At 39.2% G+C, this 13,948-nt stretch overlaps 1 protein-coding gene across 1 annotated transcript; it reads left to right on the top strand.

Annotated features, from left to right (window-relative positions):
* The first annotated feature begins 4,635 nt into the window (after positions 1–4,635).
* On the top strand, positions 4,636–7,599 carry CCDC89 (coiled-coil domain containing 89). The gene has a single exon (XM_031460469.2). It carries the CDS (start codon positions 5,272–5,274, stop codon positions 6,382–6,384), a length of 1,113 nt encoding a protein of 370 aa, XP_031316329.1. The 5' UTR covers positions 4,636–5,271; the 3' UTR covers positions 6,385–7,599.
* Positions 7,600–13,948: the final 6,349 nt, after the last annotated feature.

The raw sequence follows: 13,948 nt of genomic DNA, 5'->3' as shown, positions 1-13,948 counted from the left end.
CCTTCAGCTTTACAAAAAGAAGACTCTCACTGTCCATATTCCACACCTGAGTCAGGATGGACCTTAGATTATTGCACCCCTATCTTTATTCTTTGAGAAGAGTGATGTGACTAATTTATTCACAATTATGTTAGCAGTTATCACACTGAATTGCTGTTTTCTATTTGTCTCCTTCATCAGACTGAAACATCTTAAGAGCTGGGACTGAAAACCTTGGACATAACAGTTTCTCAGTATGTGAACTGAACGAATGAAAGAATAAATAAGCAAGTGAATGAATGAAGTGTGAACTAAAGGCCGTAAGCTTTGGTATCAGAAAGATCTGGGTTTGAATTCTGTCTCTATCTCTTATCTCTGGGTGACTTGGGGCAACTTGCTTAACCTTTCTGTGCTTTAATTTTTTTGTTCCCTGTTAACTATAAAATGTGAATAATAATGCTTCCTTTCAAGAATATTATTAAAATCACACTGTAAACTGACTATGCTTCAATTTAAAAAGACTATTGTTAGAATTAAACGAGAGAAGATGTACAAATGCCTAGTACTATGTAGGGTATATAGAAGAACTCTGTAAATAGTAGCTTAAAAAAAGAGAAGTTAAAAGACTTAACAAAGACAAGTAGGGGGAACTCGTTGGTCACCACTAGGGAGAATGTTGGCCAAGGTTTATGACTTCAGTCTCTAGGAAAGGAATACACTGGATACCTTCAGGATCAAAGGCAGGTGGGGAAAAACCAGTAGAACAAAGAAAACCATGGCAGAGAGGAGCCAAAAGGTATTACTAAACTGTAAGTTCTCTGAGAAGAGTGATACATCTAACTTATTAATGCATACTTAGTATCTCACACTGTGCTATACGTTGCAAATGTTTGAATAAGTTAATGAATATTGATTAAGAACTTGTAAGATTCTTAACCTTGACAAGTAATCTATGGATTTTATATTACTTAAAATAATTTTAACATAGAAGAGATATAAAATATCCTTAATGTAGAAAATCTATTTAATCAAAGATATCATTGAGCATCCGCTGTGTGCATGGGACTTAGAAAGGTAGAAAAAGTGGGGAAAGCATCCATAAGCTCCTCAAGAAACAAGTGCTATTAACATTTTGAGTATTTCTCCTGCCTTCTTTTTCTTTTCCTAGGAAATACGTCCTGTGAATTCACTTTACTACATCAGACAACCATATATGGTAAGCAGCAAATAAAATATTCAATGTATGTATGGCCCTTTAATTTAAATGAGAGTGACTGTTCTAATTTTCTAGTCACGTGCCTCAACTTTACAAGTTGCATTTTAGTATATGAAGCTTCAAATTTCAGGAAAAGTGAAGAAGAGAAATGAGGGGGAAATTTAAAATAAGTTTAATTCACATTTTTTTTAGTCTTGGAACCTACTTTCATAAATCCTAAATATCCTATAATTTAAGTAGTTATTAAAATTTGAGTTCAGGAGCTTTCCCTCGTCCTCAACCTTGCTCTCCCTGTATACACAAGAGAGTCAGGATTTGGGAAGTGAGATCCTGATCTTTAAGACCAAAGGGAAAATTTCAAACTCTTCTTTCAGATCTGTTTTGCTCCCAGTGAAATCTGAAGCATATAAAAATCCATCCAACATCTGTGATAACGCCCCTGCTTTTTTTTGTCATGTGAGAGAGAGATTAAGTCTAACCACCATAAACAGTGATTGCAGGAATACCTAACTCTTTTTTTTTTTTAATTTGTTCAATATCCTGGGTACTTTCTTTTTTTTTAATTGAAGTATCATCAGTTACAATGTGTCTGTTTCTGGTGTACAGGCAATATCCCAGTCATGTACATACATACCTATATTCATTTTCATATTCTTTTTCATTAAAGATTATTACAAGATATTGAACATAGTTCCCTCTGCTATGCAGCAGAAACTTTTTAAAAAAATCTGTTTTTATATGTAGTGGCTAACATTTGTAAATCTCAAACTCCCAAATTTATCCCTTCCCACCCCCTTTCCCTGGTAACGATAAGATTAGTATGTCTGTGAAACTTTGTTTTGTAGATGAGTTTACAGTGTCCTTTTTTTTCCTTTTCTTTTAGATTCCACATATGAGTGATATCATATGGTATTTTTCTTTCTCTTTCTGGCTTACTTCACTTAGAATGACAATCTCTAGGTCCATTTGCGTTGCTGCAGATGGCATTTTATTCTTTTTTATGGCTGAGTAGTATTCCATTATAGAAATATACCACCGCTTCTTTATCCAGTCATCTGTCAATGGACATTTAGGGTGTTTCCATGTCTTCGCTATTGTATATAGTGCTGCTGTGAACATTGGGTGCATGTATCTTTTCGAATTAGAGTTCCCTCTGGATGTATATCCACAAGTTGGATTGCTGGATCATACAGTAAGTCTATTTTCAGTTTTTTGAGGAATCTCCATAATTTTTTCCATAATGGCTGCACCAAACTATATTCCCACCAACAGTGTAGGAGGGTTCCCTTTCTCCACACCCTCTCCAGCATTTATTGTTCATGGACTTTTGAATGATAGCCATTCTGACTGGTGAGAGGTGATACCTCGTTGTAGTTTTGATTTGTATTTCTCTGATAATTAGTGATATTGAGCATTTTTTCATGTGCCTATTGGCCATTCATATGTCTTCACTGGAGAATTGCTGTTTAGGTCTTCTGCCCATTTTTGGATTGGGTTGTTTGTTTTTATGTTAGTAAGTTGTATAAGCTGTTTACATATTCTGGAAATTAAGCCTTTGTCAGTTGTATCATTTGCAAATACTTTCTCCTATTCTGTAGGTTGTTGTTTTGCTTTGCTTGTTTTCCTTTGCTGTGTAAAAGCTTTTAAGTTTAATTAGGTCCCATTTGTTTATTTTTGCCTTTATTTCTATTGCCTGGGTAAACTGTCCTAGGAGAACATTGCTAAGATTTATGTCAGAGAACGTTTTGCCTATGTTTTCTTCTAGATTTATCATGTCTTGTCTTATATTTAAGTCTTTAAGCCATTTTGAGTTTATTTTTCTGTATGGAGTGAGGGAGTGTTCTAACTTCATTGATTTACATGCTGCTATCCAATTTTCCCAACACCACTTGCGAAGAGACTGTCTTCTCCATTGTGTATTCTTGCCTCCTTTGTCGAAGATTAATTGACCATAAGTATGTGGGTTTATTTCTGGGCTTTCTAGGAATAGCTAACTCTTTACTCTATGCTTAAATTTTCACTTAGTGATCATTATGATCATTCTGAATTTTAACGTTTTTAATCCTTTTTCAGTTACCTCCCTAACATACACATTTTCATGCCATTAAATTACCTATGAACATAATAATGTTTAATGTCTACATAATATTCTATTATATGAAAATGTGATAATTTTCTTAACATTTTCTTTTTAGGGGCATATCGTTTTCCAACTTTTAGTTGTATGAACCACACTACGATTAAAAAAAAAAAAACTTTGAACAAAATTTTTTCTTTCAGACTATTTCCTGAGCAAAGATCTTCCCAGAAGGGCAATCATTAGTTCAAAATGCCTAAAGATGTTTTAAGTCCTCAATACGTGTCATCAATTGACTTTCACCAACAGTATAAGAAAGTACCTATTTCACTATACCCTTACCAGTTTGATGTTGTCTTAAAATAAGAAGTTTTTGACTAATTTGATAGGTGAAATGATATCTAATTTTAATTTATATTTATTGGATCACTGATAGGGTTTAATTCTTGGCCACTTCTGTCCCCTCATCTGTGAATTTAATTGTTCATTTCTCTTTCAAGATGCTAATGCTTTCTTGATTTGTACAGGCTCTTTATAAAAATATAAATCTATTGTCTGTCATATTTATAGTAGATATTTTTCTCAACTTGAATTTTGCCTTCAACATCCATTCAACACACATTTATCTGAGTCTCCCAAAGGCAGTGGTCTAGTCATCAAGGATGAAACAGAGTCCCTGCTCTTAAGGATCTCCAGGTTTAACAGAGGCAGGCAAGTGGGTAAAAAATAAGGCAATAAGGCTTTCACAAGGTCCACTAGAAGTGCAAATAGTCTAGAGTGGCTGCACTAAAAGAGGTGAGTGGTCAAGTCTACGGGTAGGGGCCAGGAAAGGCTTCACAGAGGAGATGATTCTTAACTTAGCATAAAACGCTGAGTATACTACAGTGACAAGGGACAAGGTGGGAAAAGGCATTTCAAGCAGAGGGAAGACCTAAAGACAGAGCCAGAATGCAGGTCAGCCAGGGGAACTTCAGTAGCTGGATTGGGCCAGGGAGTAAAATGTCAGGCAAGTCCAGAGGAAGAGAGAGAACTTCAGGGTCACATAATTTTTTAAATTATATATAACTTTAGATGTTCAACTAAGCCAAATTAAGCTTTACGTCATCTATCTCTTTATTTTATAATATTTAAGCTTAGAAAGTCCTTCCTGACCAGAGCTTTTATCCTTACCTTTATTTTCCTCTAGTTTCCATTTTTCATACTTTTTAAATTTTACTATTTACATTTAACTATTAAATCCATTTGGAATTGACTTTGATGAATATAACCATAAGCCTCATTTAGATCTTTTTTCTCTTTTAATGTTTATCACATCTACATTGTTCTTCTTTCTGTAACCCTGTTGTGCTAATAGGTAAAAAGAGGAAGTGCTCAATATCTAATAAAATGTAATCCCAGCTGGGGACAATGCTAAAGAAAACAAAAGAAATTTCACAGGTTCGTTCTTTCACTGAGCTGTGTTCAACACTACAGGTACAAACTCACAGCCATTTAGGGTCCTTACAGAGTGCTACTGCTACTTTGTATTTATAGATTGGAAACGTTAAGGAGCCAGCCATTTCCACAGACAGGACCTTATTCTCATGCCCACTGAAGCAGGGAGAGGGAAGAGGAATATGTCACTGCCAGTGTGATTTGTTTACTCCCACTAGAAATTAGGTGGAGTCAGGTTTCTTCCCTTGATGCTGGCTGGAAACCAAGTGGGGCTGGCATCTCTGTACAGTACAGGCCAGTCACTGGGCTGTGAGCTGAGACCTGTGATTGGTTAGAAAGGCAAGCATAACCTGTCCAGATTGGTTGTAGACTCCCCCTTGTTGTTACTTCATAGCATTCTGAAGACCTGTCTACCAATCACAGGGCTCCTTACTAGATGAAAAACAACTGCTAGGAAGTGCCAAGAGGCCCTAGCAACAGTGTGGCTTTTAAAATCTGTCAGGGGGAGACCGTGTAGTCAGTGGATAGTGGAGGAGAGTGCCGATGCCTCAGGAAGAGAGTGCCGATGCCTCAGGAAGAGACAGCTCTCAGGATGGACACCCCTCCCTCTGAAGAACCATTAGATAAGCAAAATGAAAAACCAGAAAACCAGGAAGAGAAAATGGAGTTTAAGGAACTGGATGGTCTGAAGGAAGCCTTGGCAAACCTCCGGGGACTGTCCGAGGAAGAGAAGAGTGAGAAGGCGATGCTTTGTTCCCGCATCCAGGAGCAATCCCAGCTTATATGCATCCTAAAGCGGAGGTCAGATGAGGCCCTGGAGCGCTGCCAGATCCTGGAGCTGCTCAATACAGAGCTGGAGGAGAAGGTGATGCTGGAAGCTGAGAAGCTGAAGGCCAAGAGTGAGCATGCCCAGAAGCTGGAGGAACGCTTTATGACCCTGGCAGCCAACCATGAGTTGATGATCCGCTTCAAGGATGAGCACAAGAGCCAGAATGTCAGGCTGAGAGAAGAGAATGAGAGACTGAGGCTGGAGAATGACCACCTCTTCAGCCAAGCTTTGAAGGACCAGGAGGCCAAAGTTCTGCAGCTCACCGCCCAGAGCGAGGCCCTAGCCAAGGAGCTGCAGACTCTGAAGCAGAGATGTGCTCAGGATGCCTGCCAGGCACAGGCGCGAGAGAAGGAGCTGCTGGCGCTGCAGAGGCAGCAGGCCTGCGCCCACACCAAGGAGACAGAGCAGCTGCGCAGCCAGCTGCAGAGCCTTGAGCAGCAGCATGAGCAGGCCATGGAGCAGATGGCGAAGGCTGAGCAGATGCAAAGCAGACTGAACCAGGAGCTGCAGGCCAGGCTGCAGACCGTTACTCATGAGAAAGAGGAGCTATTGCAGCTGTCCATGGAGAGGGGCACGGTGCTTCAGAACAAGCAAGCAGAGATCCACCAGCTTGAGGAGAAGTTGGAGACGGCTGATGTGGCCAGGAGACGTGCCTTAGAGCGGTTTGAGCAAGAGGCCATGGCTGTGGACAGTAACTTGAGAGTCCGGGAGCTTCAGCGCAAGGTAGATGGGATCCAGAAGGCCTATGATGAACTCAGGCTGCAGTCTGAAGCCTTCAAAAAGCACAGCCTAGATCTTCTAAGCAAGGAGCGAGAACTCAATGCCAAACTCCGCCATCTCTTTCCATAAAGAAGCTTCTGCCTCCTCTCGCCTCTAATTTAGAATTCAAATATTTGTGCCTTTGCATAATGGCGAGAGTAAAGATGGTATTCCATTTATTATACTTTTAAGTACAAAAGGCAACTCAAAGAAAAACTACTATGATGTTGTTGTTGCTATTGTTAAAGATAACACTAATTTTCAGTCCTACTACCTAAAATACACAAGTTACCAAATTTCTTTTTGTGCCTTTGAAATCTTCCTGTTTGCTGTCAGTTTCTCCACCTCCCTCATAGCTCATTCATTCTCAACCTCAGGTATCTTCATATTCTCAACCTCAGATATCTTCATAAGATTTAAAATTAGCAGCTCTTATGGAATTAAGTGAATCTTAAGTGTGCAATGGGATGTGCTACTGTGAAAAAAATTAGCATAATTAGTCAATGTAGACAGGTAGGCTTGTAGTGTAGTAGAGATTGTAAGCTAAAATAGCTACCAGCATAATAATAGCATGGATAACTTGCAGGAAAAAAAGTATCTGATTTTGCAACTGGCCAAACCATTGCTTGTTTCACCTGGTATATGGCAGTATCCTTTTTATTTTGTTTCATTTCATTTCATTTCACTTCATTTGTGCTAGCTTGGAAAACGAAGATTGAGATCATTAATTTATTTTCCAAGGTAGGCATACTTTGTTATAGTCATCTTATGTAAGCAGTAAGATTCAAATAGGTGAAATCAACCAGTTTAAATTTTTCCTGCAAGCTTAGATCACATTCCATTTTCTTGGGTTTTCGCCTTAATAAAAATAGGATTTAGAGATGCAAAAATGCAAATATCAGTAGTGTCATTTAATATTGCACAATATGCTAATAGAAGTCCCCAATTTGGGGTAACAAGTCATAGCAGACTGGATATGATACACATAGCAACAAATACTGATTGTTCTGTTTCTATTAGCGTATTTTCTTGCAGCTATTTCCTTTTTTAGAAGATCATCTAAATGGAACGTATATATGTATACTTAACAGCATTTTTTGTAGGAATACTTAAATGTAGTTATAAAGACAATAATTATTATATACTTATATAAAGTTTTTAACACGCTTCCTTATTTCCCTGTATTTAAGTGATATAGAAACATTATTATGAATACTTCTCAAAATTGTGATGTAGTATTTTCCTCACCCATTTAATGCCAAGAGTGCCAAGGGTTCCCTAGTGATTTGGATTTACTTTAAAAATATTACTTGGTACCTTTTTAATAAACAATTTTAAGCATCGCTTATGTTACCTAAAGCAATTTTTAAAACCTATTTTCTCATAGTTCTATTAAGATTGTAATTTTAAATACAAATTTCAAGGATCTACATTTCTGGCTTGAAAGGACTGTTTACTTCCTCTTATACATCACCAAGTGTCAGAATATAGGAGCTAATTTAATTATGGTTATCCTTTATCTATGCCATACTATTTATCATTGTGCTGAAGCACTTTGGATACTGTTGTTTTATTTAATCCTTAAGACCACTGACAAAGGTAATTATGTTCATTTCTATTTCAAAGAAGAGGAAACAGATTCAATAATTTGCTCAAGGCCACTTGGCCACTGGGGAGCTGGGATTTTGATGAAAACATCACACTGGAAGTTTCATTCACTTGTCTACTGAGTGCTAATCTCTGGGGGTAGGCACCAAGAATAAGCATGAAGATGCAAGTTTTCTTCCCTAGAAAAGCTCCCTGTGCACAGTCTACTCTAGGGGCATAAAAGCAATTACATACAGGGTGATGTGTTTTCTCAAGAAGTGTTATGAGATCACAGTGAGTAAAACACACACACACACACACACACACACACACACACACACACACACACAGCAGCTAAAATGTTTGGGGGATAGGGTTGGGATGGTAGAGAGGACTGCCAGGGATGACCAACACAGGAGTTGATATTACGCTGATTTGTAAATAGTGGAATTTTATCAGATGGAGAAAAGGGAGAAAGGTTTGAGACAGCATCGTACAGAAAGTCACGGAGGTTTTTTGAAATGTCCAGAATATGTGGGGAAATCATAAGTGGTTAGAAGGAGGTATGGAGAAGCACATCTACAGATAAAACGAAGAGTAGGTTTGGACGGAATATAAAGAGCCTCTGGCCCTTTAAATTGTGGGGAGAGGCAGGAGGAGACGGGCAGCGCACTAACAGGAGCTGCAGACTAGCCCTTCTCCCGCCCTGGTTCCGGCAGCTTTGCGAGGAGCCTAGCACGCATGCGTGCCAGCATTTCCTACCTTGCCTTCACCCCTCCACCCCCACCTGTCCGTGCAGGTTCCGCCCACTCGCCGTAAACAGCTGTCCCCTGAGTGTCTCCCCCGTTTAAGTTTTGTGCCCAGCCTGCAAGCAGGAGGAAGAGGCTGCTGAAAAGAGGCCAACTCGGTCCTGGAAGTGGGCCGAGGGCCATTTGGGTAGGGAATTCTGAGGTCCCTGTACAGGAGTGTGGGATAGTAGAGGACTTCCCCCTGGGACTCCTTGTTAGATGAGGAAGGATGTGTTTGGAAGAGGATGGGCTGTGGGTAAGGTAAGGGGACAGAGGTGCATGCCCCGAAAACGTGGGCCCAAAGAAAGGGTCTTAGTTACCTGGGTCTAAAGACCGACCTGTTCAAAGTAATGCTAAGGAGTTTGTGTTAGGCTGAACCATACAAAATTGCCAATTTGTAGGTCACAAATGATTAGATATGAGCCACTTCATAATGTTCACTCTAATACCGTTTTGAAAGATACTAAAAAGAAGGTGGGTAATGAGAACAGAAAGATGGATGCCCAGAGAACATCTGAGGAAAAGAGCCCACAACACAGACTAAAAAAGTAAGAGTAATGTGAACCTGTCATGTGTCAAGTGCTTTACCTGTCACCCTCATACCAACTCTTCAAGGGAGGTTCAGTTATCACTATTTTATAAATGAAAAAAGTGAGACTCAGGGTGACTTGCCCAAAGCCAGGGAGATTTGGGGTGGCAAGAGTGACGTTTGAACCCAAGTTCCTCTTGCAGGACCTGCTTCATGGGTGTGGCACCTGCACAGGGACCTCACATTTGGTTCTATGGCCACTGCCTTGAGATTCTTAGTAATTGTGTGGCAGGCGGCTCCACATTTTCATTTTATACTGGGCACTGCAGATTAGGTACCTAGATCCACTTTCTGGCTGTAAAGCCCATGTTTTTCCCACTGTACAAACTAACTTCTAACAAGCCACAAAAAGGCATTTCCACCCTCTGTGTTCCTCAGCACTTTATGTTCCACTCTCTCAGTGCTTATCATGTGTTTACTCTGTGACTCAGACCAGATTAGGGGATGAGCAACTAGTGATTGTGGTATGCTGACCTATAAAGTGATGCTTATTGGAACAAATTGACAAAATGTAAATCAACCACCTCCAAACTACTGCCCTTGAGGGGAAATTTAAAAAACAAAACAAAACTCTTTTCTAAAGCAGACCAACATACCTGAGGCCAGTCTGTATGGCATATAGTAGATGAGGCTACCTGACAAAGGCAGAGCTTTGCCAGCAAGGATGAAGGGAGAGAGATGTTGGGTGGTCCTCAACAGTTTCTGTTGCACTTAGATTGACAGGGCCTTATGAGGCAGGGAGTCTTTTTTCTTTTTTTTTAATAAATCTCAGCCTCTTAAAAAAGTTGTTGGAATTTGGGGAGTTGGCCAAGAATGGGCTTTTCGAATAATTTGTCCATCTCTCTAAGGACAAACTGGATGCTATTTCCCAACATCTTATTGAATTTAAGGGCCTAGGGCTATACAGATGACTCTCCCTACTTGATTTTGTTCTTTCCAAACCTTCTGTTTATCCCACTTGGAAAAAACTAATCCAAGAAAAAAAAATTTCCATTGGACATATCTCCCCGGTCATTCACTGTGCATTCAGCTAACTACGGTATCCTCTCACTCCTCAGTTCAACAAAGGGACTTGTTTTAGCTATTTGCCAGACTGTCCCTATTTAATCCTCTAATCCACTCTTATTTGCACTAGTCTAAAATAATCTTCCCTTTCATGTTTAAGATTATTCATTACAGAATTGTTTGTAATAGCAAAAGAATGGAAATGGCCTATATACCTTCAATATGCAACCAATTAAATAAACTGTGGGCCCTCCATACTTTGGAATACATTGCAAAGGGGAAAGAAAGAAAAGGAGGGAGGGAGGGAAAAAGGAAGGAGGGAAGGAAGGAAGGAAGGAAAGAAAGAAGGAAGGAAGGAGAAGCTCTTTATGTACTGATACAGAAATACCTTCAGGATATATTAGGGCAAAAAAACAGGGTGAAGAATATCTGTCATATATTACCTTTGTGTAAGGGGGAGAGAATGAGAGAGGGATAAGAATGAAAAGATATGTACCTCCATCTGTATAAATATTGGAAAAAGTAAATGCTAATAAAAGTGTTTATTAGTGGTGTAGAGGAGTGTGGGGGCAGGGATGGTTAGGGATAGGAGTGGAAAGGAAACTTCTCAATGTCTGCCATTTTATATCATTTGACTTTGGAACCATATGAATATATTAGTTCAAAAATATAATAAAATTAAAATTAAAAATAGAAGAATCTTCCACATAACTGCTTCCTAGTAAGCTCTATTTTTATGTAGATGACTCAAAAAGCCTACAGATTTTTCTTTCCCCAAGAACTGAGTAGACAAGACATGTTTTATATAGAGCCAAATATGGCCTGACAGATCTGGGTCAGGCCATTCAGCTGGAAGCTGCTGCTTTCATAAGTGTTCAGCAACATACAGTTAATGATTATATCTTTTTCTACCCTAAGGAGTGTCTCCTAATCATTACTATTTCTCTCCTATATTTAAAGATTTGAATGTATTAACTTTTCTCATGGATTTTTCACATGTCTGTGTGAGACTTGAATTTTAGATTTTGGAAGCCTGCTTTCTCATATATTCAAGTTTTTAGGCATTGGGTATTGGTTTTTGGTTTCACCCTAACAGGCAAAGGAAAAGATGGTAGAGATAGGGCAGGCCAAGACATTTTGATCACTCAAATTTAATTAATAGTTCATTCATTTAATACGTCTCATTAATTTAACATATATTTGAGAGCCATTTATTGGCTAGGCACTGTGTTAAATACTAGAACACAGTATGAGCAACACAGAGACCTTATCCTCACTGAATTTGCATCCTAGTGGGTAAGAAAAATGCTGAAGGATAGAATGACATGGGAGTGCACAGCAGGGTTTCTTAACATAAGGCAGAACAAGTTAGGGAAAGCTTTTCCTAGTAGTGGCTAAGTTAAAGCCTGTAGAATGTGTAAGAATTGTCCAAGAGAAGAGAGAACAAAAACATGAAAGTAGCTCTGAAGCCTTCATAGCACTTCCTGTTCTTGGTAAGAAAACTGCTTTCATAACAGCCACACCATCCGGGGCTGCAGAATAAGCAGTCACAATAGACTCTAACAAAAGACTCTGTGGCTAGATTAATCCCATTACGCTCACATCCATATTTACCTCCATCCCTTACAGAAATCTAAGCCTTCATAATCTGGCTCAGTCCTCCCCATCCCCCAACCCCAGTCAAATCCTTTCACTAGGCCCTTTGGAAACCCAGATTTGTGATCAGGAAACTAGCCAAAGTGTTAGTGCAATGAGAGAAGGGGTGCATTAGCATCAGACTGCCTGGATTCAAATCACGTCACTTACTGGGTGACCTAAAATAAGATCTTACTGGGTGAAGAGGAAACCAGAGAGTTTCAGTGAGTAAGCATTTATCCTACTTTTCCTGTTCCCTGTATTTCAGGGTAACGAAATGGCCCATATGTGGTAAGATAAAGTTGCTTTTCACAGAAGAATACCAAATAATAAAAGTAAAGCAATAAGAGTAAGCCAGTGAAATAATTTATTCAGGCACTGATTATCATTAGATGAAACCATTAGGAAAAAGATTAATGGAGAATTTTACAATGGAGGAATTAGACTGTCACCATTTGAAAACATTGATCAATCTTAGCATCACTGAAAATGGGAAAGGTGGACTTTATATGACTCCTGATGTGAGACACCATGAAGAGTGGCACCTCCTAGGAAGTATTCTGGCCAAAAATGTTGACTCTTAAGCTAACTACGCTCTGAGAACTAACTTCCTGCTTACAGGAAATATGGGGCTGGGAAGAGGGGGAGGTGGGGAGTAAAACAGCACCACAAGAAAGCAGACAAATGCAGAAAATGGGACACTCAACAGGACAGCTGACCTGGCTTCTTCAGAAAATCAAATGGCAGTGGTGAAAAGGGGTGGAGGGATGCTGTCTTAGATTGAAAGAAGTTTGAGCGATATAAGGAATGCATAGAATTGTTTGGATCCTTATTCAATAAGCCATCTGTAGATAGAAATTTTTGACACAATTGCATATTGACTGGGGTTAAATGATAACCAAGAAATTTATAACAATTTGACTAGTTGCAGTCATGACATTGTGGTTTCAGAGAAAATGACCTTACAGTTAAAAATGTATGTTAACATGTGTAGAGGGAAAATGGCATGATGTTAAGGATTTTTACTTTAAAATAATTCAGCAAAAAAAGGCAGGGGGTTGTAGCAACTTTAGCAAAGTGTATATCTTGATAATACTTAAATTTGGACGAGGAGTATATAGGGATTCAGTATACTCTTTTCTCTAGCTCGGTGTTTGACTGCAGATTTTCAGTATTAAAAAAAAATTAAAGAGCTGAGCTTTGTGAAGGAGAGAGGGAAAGGAATGATTTGAAACTGGCAATAGGAAGCAAGAGCTGCTCAGCCAAGTTTGGCTCTGGGGTGCCTGGAGTGAGAGAGAAGGCAGTTTTCCACCTGAGAAGTGGAGTCCTTCGCATCAGAACAGGGAAAGCTCTGCTCCTACCCTCCTAAATATCTAACACCGAAACTTCTGCACCTGCTGTCCCTTTCCCCACCGAAGTAGCAAGTCTCCACTTCAGGGGCAACAACTATGGGGCTTGATTAGTTGGAAAGCATACCAGTAATTTGTTACTATTTTTGTTGGTTATGAATGTTGGTCATTTTAAAGTAAAAGAAATGAGATTTCAGATTTGTCCACAATACTATAAGTCTCATTCATTTGCCTTCTAAAATGCTTTTTTGAGAGGAGAATAAAGGAATGGAAATACAGCTAGCACACTGAGAATTGCACATAATCCATGCAAATAGATAGTTCTTGTAAACAAATCCTACAGTACCCTAGACACTGTCATTCTTCAATTTTCATCCAGTCATAAAATCCCCTCATGGTCATACTCCCTACCCTTTACAAATAATACTTCATTAGTAAACAGGCAAACTATATGGAAATGAGCACTCTGGCCTCTGTAGTACTCATCCTTCTGCTGTACCTACTCAGCAAAACCCCAGCCCTGATTCAGCTGCCTTCCCTAACATCTGTATTCCAACCTGCTGCTATAGAAAGTCCAATAAATGTGTGTATTGATGATGAAGTACCATAAAGTCATGATCTTTGAGGAGGATTTGATAGATTGGTACTCATCATCTATTTCAATCCCTCTTCTAACATGTTTTGCTTTCTTATATGGTAGA

The sequence above is a fragment of the Camelus dromedarius genome, chromosome 12 (assembly GCF_036321535.1).
Source record: "Camelus dromedarius isolate mCamDro1 chromosome 12, mCamDro1.pat, whole genome shotgun sequence".
In the NCBI taxonomy this organism is placed as follows: Eukaryota; Metazoa; Chordata; class Mammalia; order Artiodactyla; family Camelidae; genus Camelus; species Camelus dromedarius.
Note: the sequence above shows the minus strand (reverse complement) of the source record. Positions and strands in the feature narration are given on the sequence as shown.